At 46.9% G+C, this 14,988-nt stretch overlaps 1 protein-coding gene across 4 annotated transcripts in view; it reads right to left on the bottom strand.

The window, feature by feature from the left end:
• SCML4 (Scm polycomb group protein like 4) overlaps positions 1-14,988 on the bottom strand; it is a 72,682-nt gene that overhangs the window by 21,817 nt on the left and 35,877 nt on the right. For all 4 annotated transcript variants that reach the window (XR_010830427.1, XM_066994441.1, XM_048079186.2 and 1 more), the window contains one exon: positions 653-919. Coding sequence is in view for 3 of the 4 variants with exons in the window: in XM_066994441.1 (XP_066850542.1) it covers positions 653-919 (267 nt within the window). In the remaining variant the exon portion in view is untranslated. The remainder of the gene's footprint in view (positions 1-652; positions 920-14,988) is intronic.

Raw genomic sequence — 14,988 nt, 5'->3', positions numbered from 1 at the left:
AAGGGTTATTGAAAGCAGTGGTTCCCATGGCATCCCTTGAATCTGCAGATAAACTTCTTGCGACTTTGCTTCCCCAAAGGATAAAAAAGCCTTGAGCAGTAAGCTGGATGATTTCTAAAAATATGTTTTGGTGGGCAATCTTTTTTCAAGTAAAGTCTGGCTTGGTTCATAATTAAAGGGGCATGGTGGGCTATGCAGCTAGGAAACAAAATCTTTGCTAAATTGTTTGAGGTAGACACCAATATTTGTGTTTGTTCTGCACCATACCTTGTACACAGCTGGTGTTGTACCATTAACAGGTACCTGTCTGCAGGCTGTATCAATCTTGGGGAGGAATGCCTTATGTATTAATATTTATATCTGTAAGTTGATAATAGCAGTTTTGATTGCCACTCGATTATACATAATACATATGTTTACATAATTAATAACAGCATTAGAAAACATTCGCCATTTTACTTAATGATGAACAGATTGATTTTGTGTTTACATGGGTTATTACTTCTCCTTCTAAGTGAAAGCATGCATTGTCTGTGTGGATGTCAATCCAGGCGCCCCTTATTAATTTTCCTGGGAATTTGGGAATGAGTTAAGACTCCAGCATGGCACCAGCATAGTAACACGCACTGGTAACAGGAAGATATTATATTACCACTTCTGTTTCCTTCAGGGTAGGTCCCGTTCCTTGTTGGACTGGAGGTCTGGTGCCGCAGGCCAGTGGAGGAGGACCCCCCTGAAGACGTCTGGGTGGGACGATGGCTACAGGAGGAAGAGGAGACTCCAGCAGGACGTCCATCTGCAGGACTCTGCCGCGTGGCGTACATGGAGCCCATGCAACTGAAGGCAGAGTCGGCAGGATCCACGCTGTACCGCTTCATGTGCACAGGATCGACCAGGTAATCCTCAGGTATGACCGTTTCTGCTCAGCAAGCCAAGAAAGAGAAAGAAATGTCAGGAAAATGGAACTAAAGTTTAGCTACATGTCCAACTTTCTGTACAGACAGCTGGACAGGAGGGGCAGAAAGATACAGAAGGCATCCTTGTTGAGTATCGAGAAACAATAAAAGGAAGCACAACCACCCAGAAGTCAGTAGAGTCGATAGAGTCACGATAGAGAAATTTTGGCTTGGTGTGACTCATGTGTGTCATCAATTTAGTGTGATATTCTCCCACCACTGTCTGGTGGGAAGGCAAAGACAGGTTTCACTTCCTTCAGGGTGCTCCCTGAACACCACCAAGCCCGGAAGGCTGTGCAGCTATTGTTCTCTCTCTGTCTTTGTTTCAAAAACATGCAAGTTGAACGGAAGAAAGAAGAGCAGGACCACAGGACAGGGGCAGCTTGTAGGTTAATAATGCCTGGCAGGCAATTAGGAAGGAGTGACAGTAATAAACCAAAGTGTTCTGGCTGCAATTATGAAAATTCATCAGAAAATATTCTTAGCTGAAGACGTCCATCAGGACCAATGTTCTGCCAGGAGAAGAGGCTTGATGGCTACAAGCACTCCCAAGTGTCTGCTTGCAAGCAGAGGTGCATGAGTCAGTTTCTCAGATGGGCGCTGGCATCACAGATGGTTACAAACCTTTCCTCTGGTTCTTCACCTCTGCTTTGCACTTTATGCATTGTGTACGTGGGGTATGTATAATATTTTGCACTTACAGACCTATTTTACAGAGCTATAGCCCCCTTGGCTGGGGGTCTAATGGACAGGAGGAGGTTGAGGAGCCTCAAGAATCACAGGTCCAACCCCTAGAAATACTTGCAACCTGCACCTTAGAGGTTCCCACTCAGGCCTGCTGAAACAAGGTGTCAGCATCTGGCAAGCAGGAAGCCCACAGATTAGGAAAGTGCCTCCCGTTTGCCCCACGGTGTTCCTCTGAGCTGCCGAAAATGCCCCAGTCCTGACTGTGCATACTGTCCCTCTAGAGACATCTGAGCAGGGTGAAATTACCCCTGTGGTGTGGCACATCTTTCCTGCCTGAGCTAGCACTCTCCTGAGGTATCGTGTAGCCTTACTGAGTAACAGGAAGAATTCATGCTGTAATTTTGCTGCAAGACCCAAACCCCATTGCTACTATATGTTGAGGCTGTATATAACAGAGTTTTCCTTTTAAATTACATTTTTACTGTTTTCCTATGAAAAAAAAAATCCTTGGTGGCTGCATGCAATTGTTGATGTTAAACAAACATGATTTAATCTGACAACTCAAATACACAAAAGTTGCACCATGCCAGCATCCTGGCTTGTGTGTCAGGCTTCTGTTACAGGGTTTCCTGACTTTGCATTCACTTGCTGCTCCCTCTTAAAACTTTGGCCCATTCTGGGCCCAGACAGCCATCAGATCTGAAGAAGAGCTGTAAATGTAAAGTTTCCTCACTTTGGGGCACTTGCCGTTGTGACTACAAATAACTTTCCTTTTATAATGCTTCTTTTCCCCTTAAATAATTTGGATTCTTACTGAGTAAGTTCTAGTATCCTAATGTTTTCTGCTAGGGGTTTCTGAGCTTGATTCTCTCACAAATACAAGCAGGGTGTAATTCAGCTGAATTCAGTGACGTTCAGCGAACATAACACAAGCATGAGAGAGATGGGATTCAGACGCTATGAACCTTTCTCCCTCGCCTCTGACAGATGCCAAAATTGTATAGCAATTGAGCTAAATACCTTGCTTTTCAGACCCCTCCCAGTAAACCAAAGAAAATCCAATCAAGCCTTCTCATTCAAAGGAATTTAATTACTGTGTAGAACACTTGCAATAAAAGCCTCTTATGCATAAAGAAGACAGCTCTTTCTGTAGCATCCTGCCTGCACCGCATGGAATAATTATGCCTCTTGTGAATCATTACCTCTTTATTCCAGGAAAAGAATGCTCTTTTAATATGATTACAATATGAAGAAGATACAGACTATCCAAACAACAAACAGCATATTAAAACAGCCCTGCTAAATAAACAGCATACGGCTTTTATTACTATGGATATAAATGACTCCTAAATTTGCGAGTGGACACCCGGGATTTTTTACTGATGTCAGACTCTCTCGGTAATCTGTGTAAAATAAGACCTGTGTGGATGAAGTCTCCTGATAGAAAGACACCCAGGAGTTTTGTATGAGACTAGGATGAGGAACCAGATGCCATAATTTCTGTTCCCAACTCTGCCTAAAACTCTTAATCCAGGTCAATTTGTTCCACCTGTCTCTGTTTTGGGCTCAGCAACTGGAGCAGAAGCACCTGTTGCCATGGACCAAGAGCATTACTGCTTGAAACATGCCCAAGATGAAGGTGCTCTGGCAGTTTGAAAAGTGATTTTCATGTCATTAGACAAGGGGGAGCAGGAATTGCCTCACACAGCCAGGTTTCTAAGCAAGCCTTTTCAGAGCTCCTGATCTTCAGGATGACACAAGTAATCAGTGCGTTACAAGAGCAACTCACCAGAGTCATCTCCTCCTGACCAAGAGAAGCTCAGGAGGAAAGGCAGTTCACAGACTGGGAAAAAGGAGACTTTGCATTCAAGTATGTGTGGCTAAGGGTTTTAATTCACACATTTTTAAAAGATGCTGGTCAGCTTCTGCACTCACTGTTAGTGTGGGCTGCTTTGTAAAACTGCACTGGCTGATGCAACGTGAGCCACCACGTCTTCTAGCTGGGATGCATCAGTCAATGCTTGGGGCCACCCTCACATGCAGCCTCATTTGCCAAAAGCCATGACTGTGCAGAGGAACTGCTGCAGCTCTTGCCCAGGCCAAACACCTGGATTTTCTTGGAAACAAAAGCATGTGGTTTTGGGGAGGAGAGGTTATAATGTCTCTCTTCATTTGCAGTCAGGACGTGCTGGGTGGGATGTGGACCACAGCAGTGGAAGTGGGAAGCACCCCCAGGTGCTTCCATCTCGACGTCACCAGAACAGACAAGACTCAAAAATTACTAAAACATAGCATGTTCACCAATATTAGGAAGCTAACGAGCTAGGAGATAACATTAAAAAGCCTCAATCAAAAGGAGCTGGAGAGTCTCCCAGCTAACAGAGTAGCAGAAAGCTGGAGGATCAATGGGCACAGTCTGTTGGGGAGGAGGGATGGTAATGTAAAAATCTTGGCCACATGTGCACCAAAGCCCTTGGTGAACCAGCTGCCCCTTGCCTGGCTCTGCTTCACAGGCTGGGCTTCCTGAGAGCCCCCCACCATGGTCCCAAATGGAGGGCACCCTGGGCTCAAACACACTCCAACACAGCTCCCGTGGATGCAGTGATGACAACTACATCAGTGATGACAACTACATCAGCTACGTACAGTGATGACAACTACAGAGCCACGGCGTGGTTGGGATGGGGAGGGAAGGGACCTCTAGATGTGTCCAACCTCACCTCTCAGTCACCAATGAGATAGAACTAGGCTGTTCACAGTGGTGCACAGCAGGACAACAAGAACCAACAGGCAAAGACTGGATAAGATATTCAGACTGGATGTAAGGAGAAACCTTTTCCCTGTGAAGACAGCGCTGGAGTAGCAGAGATTGCCCAGAGGGGCTGTGCAGACGCTGTCCTGGGAGGTTTTCTAGATCCAGCTGGACAAAGCCCTGAGCACTCTGGTCTGATCCCATAGCTAACCCTGCTTGGGGCAGGGGGCTGGAACAGAGACCTCCTGGTGTCCCTTCCCACCTGAATTATCTTCTGGTCCTTGGATCAACATCTTCTCCCCTCAGGTAAGCAGCCACAAAGAGTGAAGAATGACCATGGGGAAGGCTGATGTACGGGGCCCACGGCCCTTACAGTGGCAGGGGAGGCAGCAAGAGGGACAGACTCCACTGTCCAGAAGCTCACAAAAGACTGTGGAAGCTTTCTGTGTTCATAGTTCTCCAGCTCCCTGTTTATAAAACACAGAAGCTGCACGAGCTGCAGCTCAAGCAGTGATGTGTATCAAAATAGCTGCATTTGGTAAGCTCCCTGAAGGCCTTGTAAAGTGCATGGCTTTCACAGATACTAATCCCACTTTGACCAATTAGAGGAAAACATATTTTCTAAGACAATAGAAGAAAACATAACTCTCCATTGAGGTTTAAAATGCAACAGTTTCATAAATCTGTAGCTTAGCCCTTCTGTATTCTGTTGCACTTCTGTATTTTATTTTCTAGGTAGTCAGCAGAAGGGCACACAGTACTGAAAAATTAGTATGCGATGTTTTAAAGCACGGTTTATGAGAAAGCTGTATTGAGCCTTTGCTTTGAGCACAGTAGTCTCCATTATAACTTTACACCACCTGAGATGCACAAGCCATTTTGAATTAGTTTTCCAGTCCAGGAATGGTCCACAGGCAACTGGTCTGAAAAGTGCAAGGTTGTTACATCTAGCACACCTTAAAATGTAGCAAAGGAGGAGAAAAAAATAAAAATAGTAATAATAATAATAATAATAATAAAAAACACAAACAAAAACAAAAAACACACCTATTTTCCCAATTTAAAAATTCAGGCTTCTTTAGCTGAGATTGTTAAACTAGTAGTCTGCACATTTCCCAGCCAACCTCCTGAAGATGGGTCAGCAGAAGAACCTGCAGCTCAATTCCCAGTGCTGCTGCAGACCTTTGGGGTGACCTTGGTCAGGTTATCCACCACCTTTGGACCACACTTCTCCATTAGCATGAAGAAAAGTAATTGGTTAGTCATTTTCCTTGGGGGTACATCTGTATGTCACTGCAGGGTGCCACGTGGATGTAACGCTGCATGTGTGAATGCAGAACACATACAAGGGACCTTTCATATTGTCTGGGAATAGAGGCACTCCAGAAAGAACAACAACAAAAAAGTTTCCCATTAGGAAAGCAAATGAAGATCAGTCGCAAGTCAAGCAGGAAATGGAGAAGAGAATATATCTAGGAAAGATGATCCTTAGCTGACATTTTCCTGGGCAGATATAACCTTTCACTAAACCCAGGGCACAGGATGGAGGTGGAGGGCAGTCCCTGTGGCCAAGGGACAGCCTTTCTGTCTGGCAAGCCAAATGGCCCGGGGGAGCCAGCCCCAGAAAAGGGGCCCTCAGCCCCCCCAACCCTCCTCCTCCTCCCACATGAGGGCATCTTCCAGGCTGCTCCCAACGCAGACGCCTTTGGCCACGCGTGGGCCACTCCATCACAGAGGCTTGCTGAGGTCACAGTGGCCACCACTGCCCTGCCTTTGCTGCGGGCCCTATAAAACAGGACCCCTGCCACTGGCCCACCACTTGCTGAGCATCTAGGCGCTCTGACTGCCAGCTTGTGCGGCAGGAAGGAGACCCGAAGCAGTAAGGCGAGAGGCAGCCCTCGTTGGTGTGAGAGGACGGCAATGCAGTCCCCGCAAGCACCAAGAAAGAAGGCAGCCGATGAGAAGGAGAAGCATCATGGGCAGAGGCAGAGCGCTGGCGGCACAACAGACACCAGTGCCCAAGGGAGCTCTGGCATGAAGCCCACAGACCCCTATAAGCGGTACCATTGGCACCGCAGCGACGTGGGGAACAGGCCGGCCCCTCAGCCATCCAGCGACAGGGGGCCTGGGCCTTCCCAGTGGCGCAATGGCGGCGTGGGGAGCAGGCAGGAGCGTCAGGCAGACAGCCGCGTGGACCACAGGCGTGCCTATCGTTCACAACAGAGTGCAGGACCCAGCCATGGCCGTAACACAGACGGCGGCGTCAGACCCACAAATGGAAATGAAGCAAACAGTAGCATGGGACTGTGGCGTGGAAGCAGACGACCGTGTGGTCCAGCACCCCGGCCTGGAAACTTCCTGGATGGAACAACTTTGGACCCACGCACAGAAATCAACCCGACAGTGGACATAGGCGTGGAACTGGACAACCCCGTGGTTCGGCACTCTGGCCTGGAAACCTTACGGACGGAAGGCATCCTGTTTGGGCAGTCCCGGGCAAGGACTGGCTTAGCCTTCTGCCCAACACCGAGGAGCCCATGGAGGTGGATCCACCAGCAGACGTGGAGGAACCGATGGAAGTGGATCCACCTCAGCCAGAACAGACCTGGGAGTACCGCGGCGCGTCTTTGCTCTCTGCTATCTGAGCACAAAAACAGCGTCGCAGCAGTGCCCAGCCAGCCCCCTACTCGTCATCGCACAGGCTCCATCCCAAGCATTAGCTTGGAGCCCCCAAACACCATGGACATCCCGCAGGCTTGCCTGCAAGATGTCCCGGCAATAAACCACTCTGTTGCCAATTCTCAGGGGTTTGAGTGCTTCTTTCCCATCCCCCAGCCCTTGTGCCAGAGGTGGCATCCCTTCTGCACAGAGCCTCGAGGAAGAGCACAAGGGAGGACCCAGCTCCCTTCGGGCTGCTGCGCTGGGGTGACAGGAGGAGTCTGTGAGGGCCACCATGCACCTCTAACATTTGTGCAAATAGTAGACTGAGGGGTGAAAACAGGAGTGTGTAAGCAATTATAGGCGTCTAATTTCTTATCCTAGGAGTGCGTTTCTCTAGCTGAATAATTGGTAACGACAGACGTGGAGAAGGTTGAGGTACTCAACAACTTCTTTGCCTCTGTCTGCACTGGTAGACGGGCTTCCCAAGTCTTTCATTTCCCTGAACCCGTAGATGGAGGCTGGGGAAGCAAAGTCCCACCCACTGTAAGTGAGGAGCAGGTTCGAGACCACCTGATGAATCTAAACAACAGGTACAAGTCTATGGGACCTGATGACATGAATCCCAGGGTGCGGAGGGAACTGGCTGATGTAGCTGCCAAGCCTCTCTCCATCATAGCTGACGAGTCCTGGCAGTCGAGTGATGTCAGTGGTGAGCGGAAAAAGGGAAACGTCAAGCCCCTACTCTTCAGCAATTAAAACAAAGAATTGAACAAAGAACACTACTCTTCAACAATTAAAACAATTAAGAGACATTTCTTCTCAGAAAGAGTGGTCAGGCATTGGAACAGATTGCCCAGGGAAGCAGTAGAGTCACCGTCCCTGGGGGTGTTCAAGGAAATCATAGAATCATAGAATATCCCAAGTTGGAAGAGACCCCTAAGGATCATCAAGTCCAACTCCTGGCTCCATAGAGGTCTACCCAAAAATTCAGACCATATGACTAAGTGCACAGTCCAAATGTTTCTTGAATTCTGACAGCATCTCCTCTCCTCTCCTCTCCTCTCCTCTCCTCTCCTCTCCTCTCCTCTCCTCTCCTCTCCTCTCCTCTCCTCTCCTCTCCTCTCCTCTCCTCTCCTCTCCTCTCCTCTCCTCTCCTCTCCTCTCCTCTCCTCTCCTCTCCTCTCCTCTCCTCTCCTCTCCTCTCCTCTCCTCTCCTCTCCTCTCCTCTCCTCTCCTCTCCTCTCCTCTCCTCTCCTCTCCTCTCCTCTCCTCTCCTCTCCTCTCTGCAGCTTTCCACACCAGCAGCCTCACCCTTTTTCTATTTTACCAGCTATTTTATGTCTCCCTTTTCTGCTTTCCCTCCTCCTGCATTGCTGACCTGCATAGTCATTTCCTCCACAGGCATCTACCTTCTCCCCATATCATGCTTTCATTCACCTGGCTTTCCCTTTCCTGATACCTTCTGTGGGTTCATCCCTCAACTACTGCTTGGACAGCAGAGTCTGGGGTCAGGGCAGTGAGCTAGGGCCAGGGGCCTCGTTCACAGTTATTGGGTCACGTCCTGCACAGGGGCAGCTACCATGGGGTACCTCCTGCTCACACCTCGCCCTGGGAGGATGCACGGAGGGCAGACAGACACCTTGCTTTCACTGCCCTTCCCAGCAAGGACACCTACTACAGCACCCTCCCTCTTTGCCCTGTGGGGTGCTGACATAGCTGGGGTCCTGTTTCACACATTGGTAGCTTCCTAGGACAACAGCCCTTACTTCTGGACTAGTGCTTCTGTGTTGTTCCATAACCATATTCCACCACCTGCAATGTTCTACCATCTGTATTAGCTCTAATTCAATTCCCCATTAACTTTTCTTCACAGTCAATATAAAACTTTTCTTTCTCTCTTTCTTTCTTTCTTCTCTCTCTCTGCCCCACTGTTCCTTTTTTTTTTTCTCGTCTCTTATTCCCAATATTACTTAGTGATGGGCTTTGCCCTCTGACCCCTCCCTGCACCTTTTTAAGTGCTACCATATATTTTCTATAATGGGTTGACCAGATGTGAACTCAATATTTTAAGCAGCATGATATCATAGCTTCCCCAGACATCTCCTCTCCCCCTGCCAGGGCCAGCTTTGCCTCATCTCCCAGTCATTTTGAGAGGAGCTAACCACAGCAACAAAGTCCCGTCGAGAGACTGCTTATATGTTTTTACCTTCCCTCTATTTTGTACATCCTGGTCCTTGCCCAGCTCCCTGCCCAAGGGTGGGTGCCGTGGGGGGGCAGAGGGGATGATTTTCAGCAGCTGGGGAGAGTCCTGCTGGCCAGCATCATGCATTTAACTCCTGCCCTGGTATTCAGCTTATTGATTTGCCTTTGCTAAGAAGTGGGTAAAGGAGATTCAGGTTCTGGACCAGGCAGTTTCTCACTCCAACGTTTCTCCAGAGAAACAATCAGATTCCTCTGGTTCTCATTAACAGGCTCTCTAAATGTCTGTATTTCTTTTCCTTTAGTTGAGACCAGTGGAAACACAGCCTTATGACCTGTAAAACTTCCATCACAACACACAGCCATGTCTTTTTGTCTTTAGTTACAAAGCTTGGCACAAGTGGCCAGACACTTTGGGTCCCTGTAAGCAGTGATCTTCAAGGACGATTTCCAAAAAAAACCTACATTTTTGTCTAATGAGCTCCAATTACCAAGGGTTAGAAACCCTGCATCTCAGCCTTCATGTAAGGACAAGTAAAACTGGGAAAAACACAAAAAGCCAAAGCAGAAATGCAGAAATAACCACTTCAGGTGAGTTTAGCCATCAGTTCAATCTAGTGTAAGCTGGAGAGGGAGGGAGCAGAGAGATCGGAGTAGTATTTAACAGCGTGAAGATATGCCTTGGTTCTGAACTGCTATCTTCTATTTTAACATCGGCTCTTAGAAGATTAAAAAAACTTTTTCTGTGTCTGCCAAGCAGCTTCGCATATTTCCAGCCAGTCAGAAACGGACCATGCACCTTATCTGCCTTGTAGCTTGAGCCTACATGCATCTATCTGAAGATAAGAGCTTCCTGTGATGGATTAAGACTTTCCAGCTCATCCTGCCTTGATTTATTCTGGGATGACAGCACCATCCCCTTCCTTTTGGCTCCACCGCCTGCCCAGACATGCAGTGTGATGAAAACATGAGGTCACCCCTTAGCAGGCTTTCCCCTGGCGCCTCAGCACCGCTCTGCTGCACGCACACGCCGGGCAAGGACCCCATGGCTTGGCTGGAAGGGGAAAGCATTCGTGGGGGAACTGCATCTGTGGGGGAAGAAAAGGGGGTACTCGTCAATCTGAACAGGAAGATGTAAATAAGCCTCATCCATTTGTAAATGCGCTTTGAACACTGAAACCATGATCACACTGTGGGGATAAAACCTGCCATGAATCCTCAAGGGTTCAGTCTGAGGCTTTACTGCACCACGCATCACCTTGCCATGCCCCAGCTGCTAACGTTTTTTGGGAACTGAAATGCAGAACCCCCTTGGGAGAAGCTGCCAGTCAGTTAACGTCAAGAATTGAAATTTTTAGAGAATTTTGCAAAACCCAGTGTTGTCCTGATTACAAGGATTTCAGCTCAGGCAATTTTTTTTTCATTATTTAAACAATTTCCCCTGAGTGTTTGCAGCCTAGACAACAGCCACATTGTGTTTAATGCAGTAGAACCAGGAAATGAAACTGGCTGGGAACAGATCAACATGGCTTTATTGTCCAAACCAAGTAAAAAGGTAGAGTAAATTTGCAAGCTAGCTGCTGACAAATAAATTAGATTTAATAATAAAAGGTGCTCGTGTGTATAAATAACCCATAGAGGATTTTTTTTTAAGTGCTTGGGGATGACTGAATAAGTGCCTTGTGTTGCAATGGAGACATTTTAGTCCTACCTTACAGTGTAGGCAAATTGTTAAGTACTGAAAACCCGTGAGTGCAGGTGAAGGGATTTCAGTGACATATGGACCCAGCCTTTAGGAAGTCTTCCTTTGGTCTCCTCCTCGTGATTTCAGAACCACTCCTCCATTCTCTTTCCACCTCCCTCACCTTTATGTTCCAACAGGGTGTACTTCACGAAAAGGAGATTTATCAGGGTTGCAAGGCTTTGTGTCTTAGCGTAGCAGTAGTTCTGCACTGGCAGAGGGAGGCGAGAGGCTGCCATCCATCTGTTCTGCCTCCAGCTTCCAACAGTACCTGGGGCTGCTCCTCTCTCCAGGCAGTTTGTGAAGCACCCTGTATGCTTATAAATCAGCCTTGATAAGTCACAAAAAGCTGTGTATAGAAGAGACTGTATGAAAATGACCGCGTTATTTGGAAATTGCAACACGGTGTGTGCTGACATTCTCTGCAGATAAAGTGCTGAATGCATTTCTGTTGTTATCAGCATGATGAGTCTCCCTGAACTGTATGGTTAGCACTGACTTAAAATATTTAACAGCGATGTGTTTAAAAAAAAATTACTTGAGATATATTATATGAGATGTCTACAGTGAAGCACAGTAACTGCAAAAATAAGCTATATTTACCCATTAATAACTAATAACCTCATCCAGTAATTAGGTAGAGCACATATAAAGTATGGGCCTGTGCATGTGTCTATACACAGGTGTAAGATCTCTTATGAAGTCTGTGCTTCATTTCTCTCTGCCCAATGCTGTTGCTCAGTTGGACTTTCTGATATTTCTTCTGGAATTTCTTCTGCGGTATAAACACAACACAGCTTGGCCCTAAGGCTTTACTTCCCCTTCGCAGATCCACGAAGAAGCCCACCATAAGCACTTTATGTTTGGTGATTCCCCAAACCCGCATCTCCACTTCATTTTCAGTGAGAGGTGGAGACATCATCCCTTGCCCAGCTCCTAGCAGTGCTCCCATCACCTTGCACCTTATGTTTCTCGCTGCTGCCCACCGCCTGCACCGTCCCAACACCAGCACCCAACTCCCCTTGGAGCTGGACTCCCCTTGCAACTTGCTTCTGATTCTCTCTTAATTGCTTTAATCTGCTCTGAACTCGTTTTGCCAACAGATGAATGTTCTCCAGGCAGATGCTGCATGTTGCTACTCTCCGAAAGGCACTTTGATGTAGTCTGTATAATTACTGCTAACAAATAAATCCTGGGGAGCACTGTTGATTAAACCAGGACCAAGAGTTTTCAAGAAAAAATGGGTGTTTTATTTCCATGGAAGTGGAAATGCAAGTTGTGTCGTGTGGGTTTCCATTTATTTGGAAGCAAAATGGAAAAGGAAAGACTGGAACAGAAGATAGATGAAGACAGATAAAGGAAGAAGACCCTTTTAAGCTTTTAATCTAAAAGGTTAATAAAGAGGCTAACGTGGGGGAGGACGAAAAATGGAGCTAAAAAAAATAAAGAACATCCAAGGAAAATTTAGTAAGCTGCCTGGAAAAAAAAAAAAATCAGTTTTGAAACCTGTGCAATGAGAATGGCAACTCTCATATCCCCTGCACTGCCAATGCCAGGCTTTCCATCACCCTGGATGTGACAGCAGCCCTGCAGCAAGACGCTACACAACCAAATTGCCTGCAGCTTCCGTGGGATAGCAGAGCACACGTTGACACATTGCTTGTGGCTCCCAACAAACTTACCTAGCACGGCTTGAACCGGCACAAGGTCAGGACCTTGAGGATCATTTTCTCCTCCCTGGCATTTTTCACTATCGGTTGTGGCCTGCTACCTGTGCTACACCTATTGATCTGACTGCATGGAATATGGATTTAGTGGATAGCAGATATTTGTATCAACATTTTACAAGTTTAGCAATGGAAATTCGTGTTTCGACTTTCATGTGAGCCACTTTAAATCAAAGACTGGACTCCTTATTTCAGATATCTCCTAAAGGAATAATATAGCTCTGCAGACATTACCAGCTAAAGCATAGTTAAAGATACACCTGAAGCTAAAGCTGAGTTGCAGTCACACGATTTACCTGACTAGGGCTCTAGAAGAGCATCTATGCTTCCTCCACGTGACTGAGCATGCAAGGCTTGAATTAAATGCTTATACCCAGGGGTGTTTTTTCTGTAGTGGATATCATCTCATCCATCATGCTTCATGCACTTATGCCCATCATTTCATCCACTTTCCTTACGCATACCCTTTGATAGAGAAAAAAAAAAAAAAAAGGATTTATTTCTTTTTTTTTCATTCTCTAAACTTCATTTCATAGCCTAGCTCCCCTCTTCTACCCTGCACAGCTGCTGCCAGGGCCATCTCCAGCACCACCACTTCTTGCACCATGGCCCTGAGAACATCTTGGGCTGGAGGACAGAAGGGCTTTTGGGCTTCTCCTCATCCACAGCTGGAAGCAGAGTGCTTAACCACCTGGCTTTGAAGGGAGCCTTTCCAAAATGGGGGATTTTCTTCCACTCCTTCAAGACTGTAGAGGTACAGCAGCCGGGAGGGAAGGAGGCCTGCCCTTGGGCTGGCTGCTGGATGGAGATCTGCACACAGCTTCCTGCCTCTGTCTCCACAAGGAGATACAATTTTATAAACTTTGAGGTTCAGAAGGGGACTTTTCCTTCATTTGCGGGTTAACAAACAGTAATCATACACCGTAAGGGTCAGAGAGGTCAATTTATCCAGTTCTGTCAATTCTGTAGAGTTCGTGCAAATTTTATTACAGGTAAATTTCATTTCTCCCATTCATCTCTTATCTTTCTTCTTGTCAGGCCAGGATTTGCCCCTTGGTGTACTGTTCTTTAGTCTTTCTGGGTTTAAAGGGCCCAAACCCAAACTGTATGACTGCCCTTGGGACCCCCCAGGACCACTTCCTGATGTCCTCCTTCCTTCACCCTCCTGCCTCTCTGCAAGCTTCAGATCAAACTCCCTGAAGCCCAGACAAAGATTTGATATTAGACTTCACTGTGTATGGCTGGCTTGTGCCGTTCCTCTGCTCCTTCTTTAAATGTGACCTTAATATTTTATTTATTGTTTAAAGGATAATGTTCATGGCAGAGGAATATATGAGGCAATAAATGGCCTTTGCAGGTAATTAAACACTGAAGAGAGCCAAAGCTATTGATAGCCATAAAAACCATCTATTCTGACTGTGCTGTGAAGCCAGGAGCCCTGATCCTCATAGCATACAACAAGACAAGATTAAACAAGTCCCAGTACTTGAAAAAAAAAAAAAAAAAGACAACATTTTTCTTGCCCTCTCAGGGCTTGAAATTTCTGAGCTGCTGTTTATGTGGTGCTTTGAACAGGAAATATCGATCGTAATAATATGTAGTTTTCTATCATGTTGCTCTTTTTCTTCTGTCAGTTTTAGCAGGGCTTTGCACGTGGTGGCAAGAATCACTGCCCTCGCTGGACAGATGCTCAAATAAAGGCACAGCACGGAGGGGTGACTTACCCATGCAATCAGTGGGAAAGTCTCTGACAAAATCCAGCTCGGGCAAAAATCCAGTCTCTGACTAAAACACAGATCCCAGCCTGATGTCTTGCCTGTTGCTCACGCTCTTACAGCGCCTTCCTACAGCACTTCTCAGACTACCTTTTGAGTGCTTGTACATAGGAGGAGCCCACCTTCCTGCAGAGAGGCACTGCTGTAACAGAGAGCCTCTACCTCTTGCTGTGCTTCTGCTCCATTTGGGGCCCTACCTCCAGCCCCTAGCACAAGAAGGGGTGCTCCTCTCCTACAGACAGCGATAAGGAACACCATATGGTATCTTTGGGGTAGATATGGGGTACCCCCTCTCACACACACACACTAAGGACAAAGATACATCTGGTGGCCACGGGAGTCCTTGGACAAAGAAAGATCTGCTGCAGCTACTGCTGACATGCAGCCATGCTCTGCATGAAGCACAACTGTCTAACAGCACAAAGTAACCAAAGCCCAAGCTTCAGGTCAGGAAGAGCAAAGAAAAGTTTGACCCAAAGGGGAAAGCAGA

Source organism: Anser cygnoides, chromosome 3 (assembly GCF_040182565.1).
Source record: "Anser cygnoides isolate HZ-2024a breed goose chromosome 3, Taihu_goose_T2T_genome, whole genome shotgun sequence".
NCBI lineage: Eukaryota > Metazoa > Chordata > Aves > Anseriformes > Anatidae > Anser > Anser cygnoides.
The sequence above is the reverse complement of the archived record's forward strand: the minus strand, read 5'-3'. Positions and strand labels throughout refer to the sequence as shown.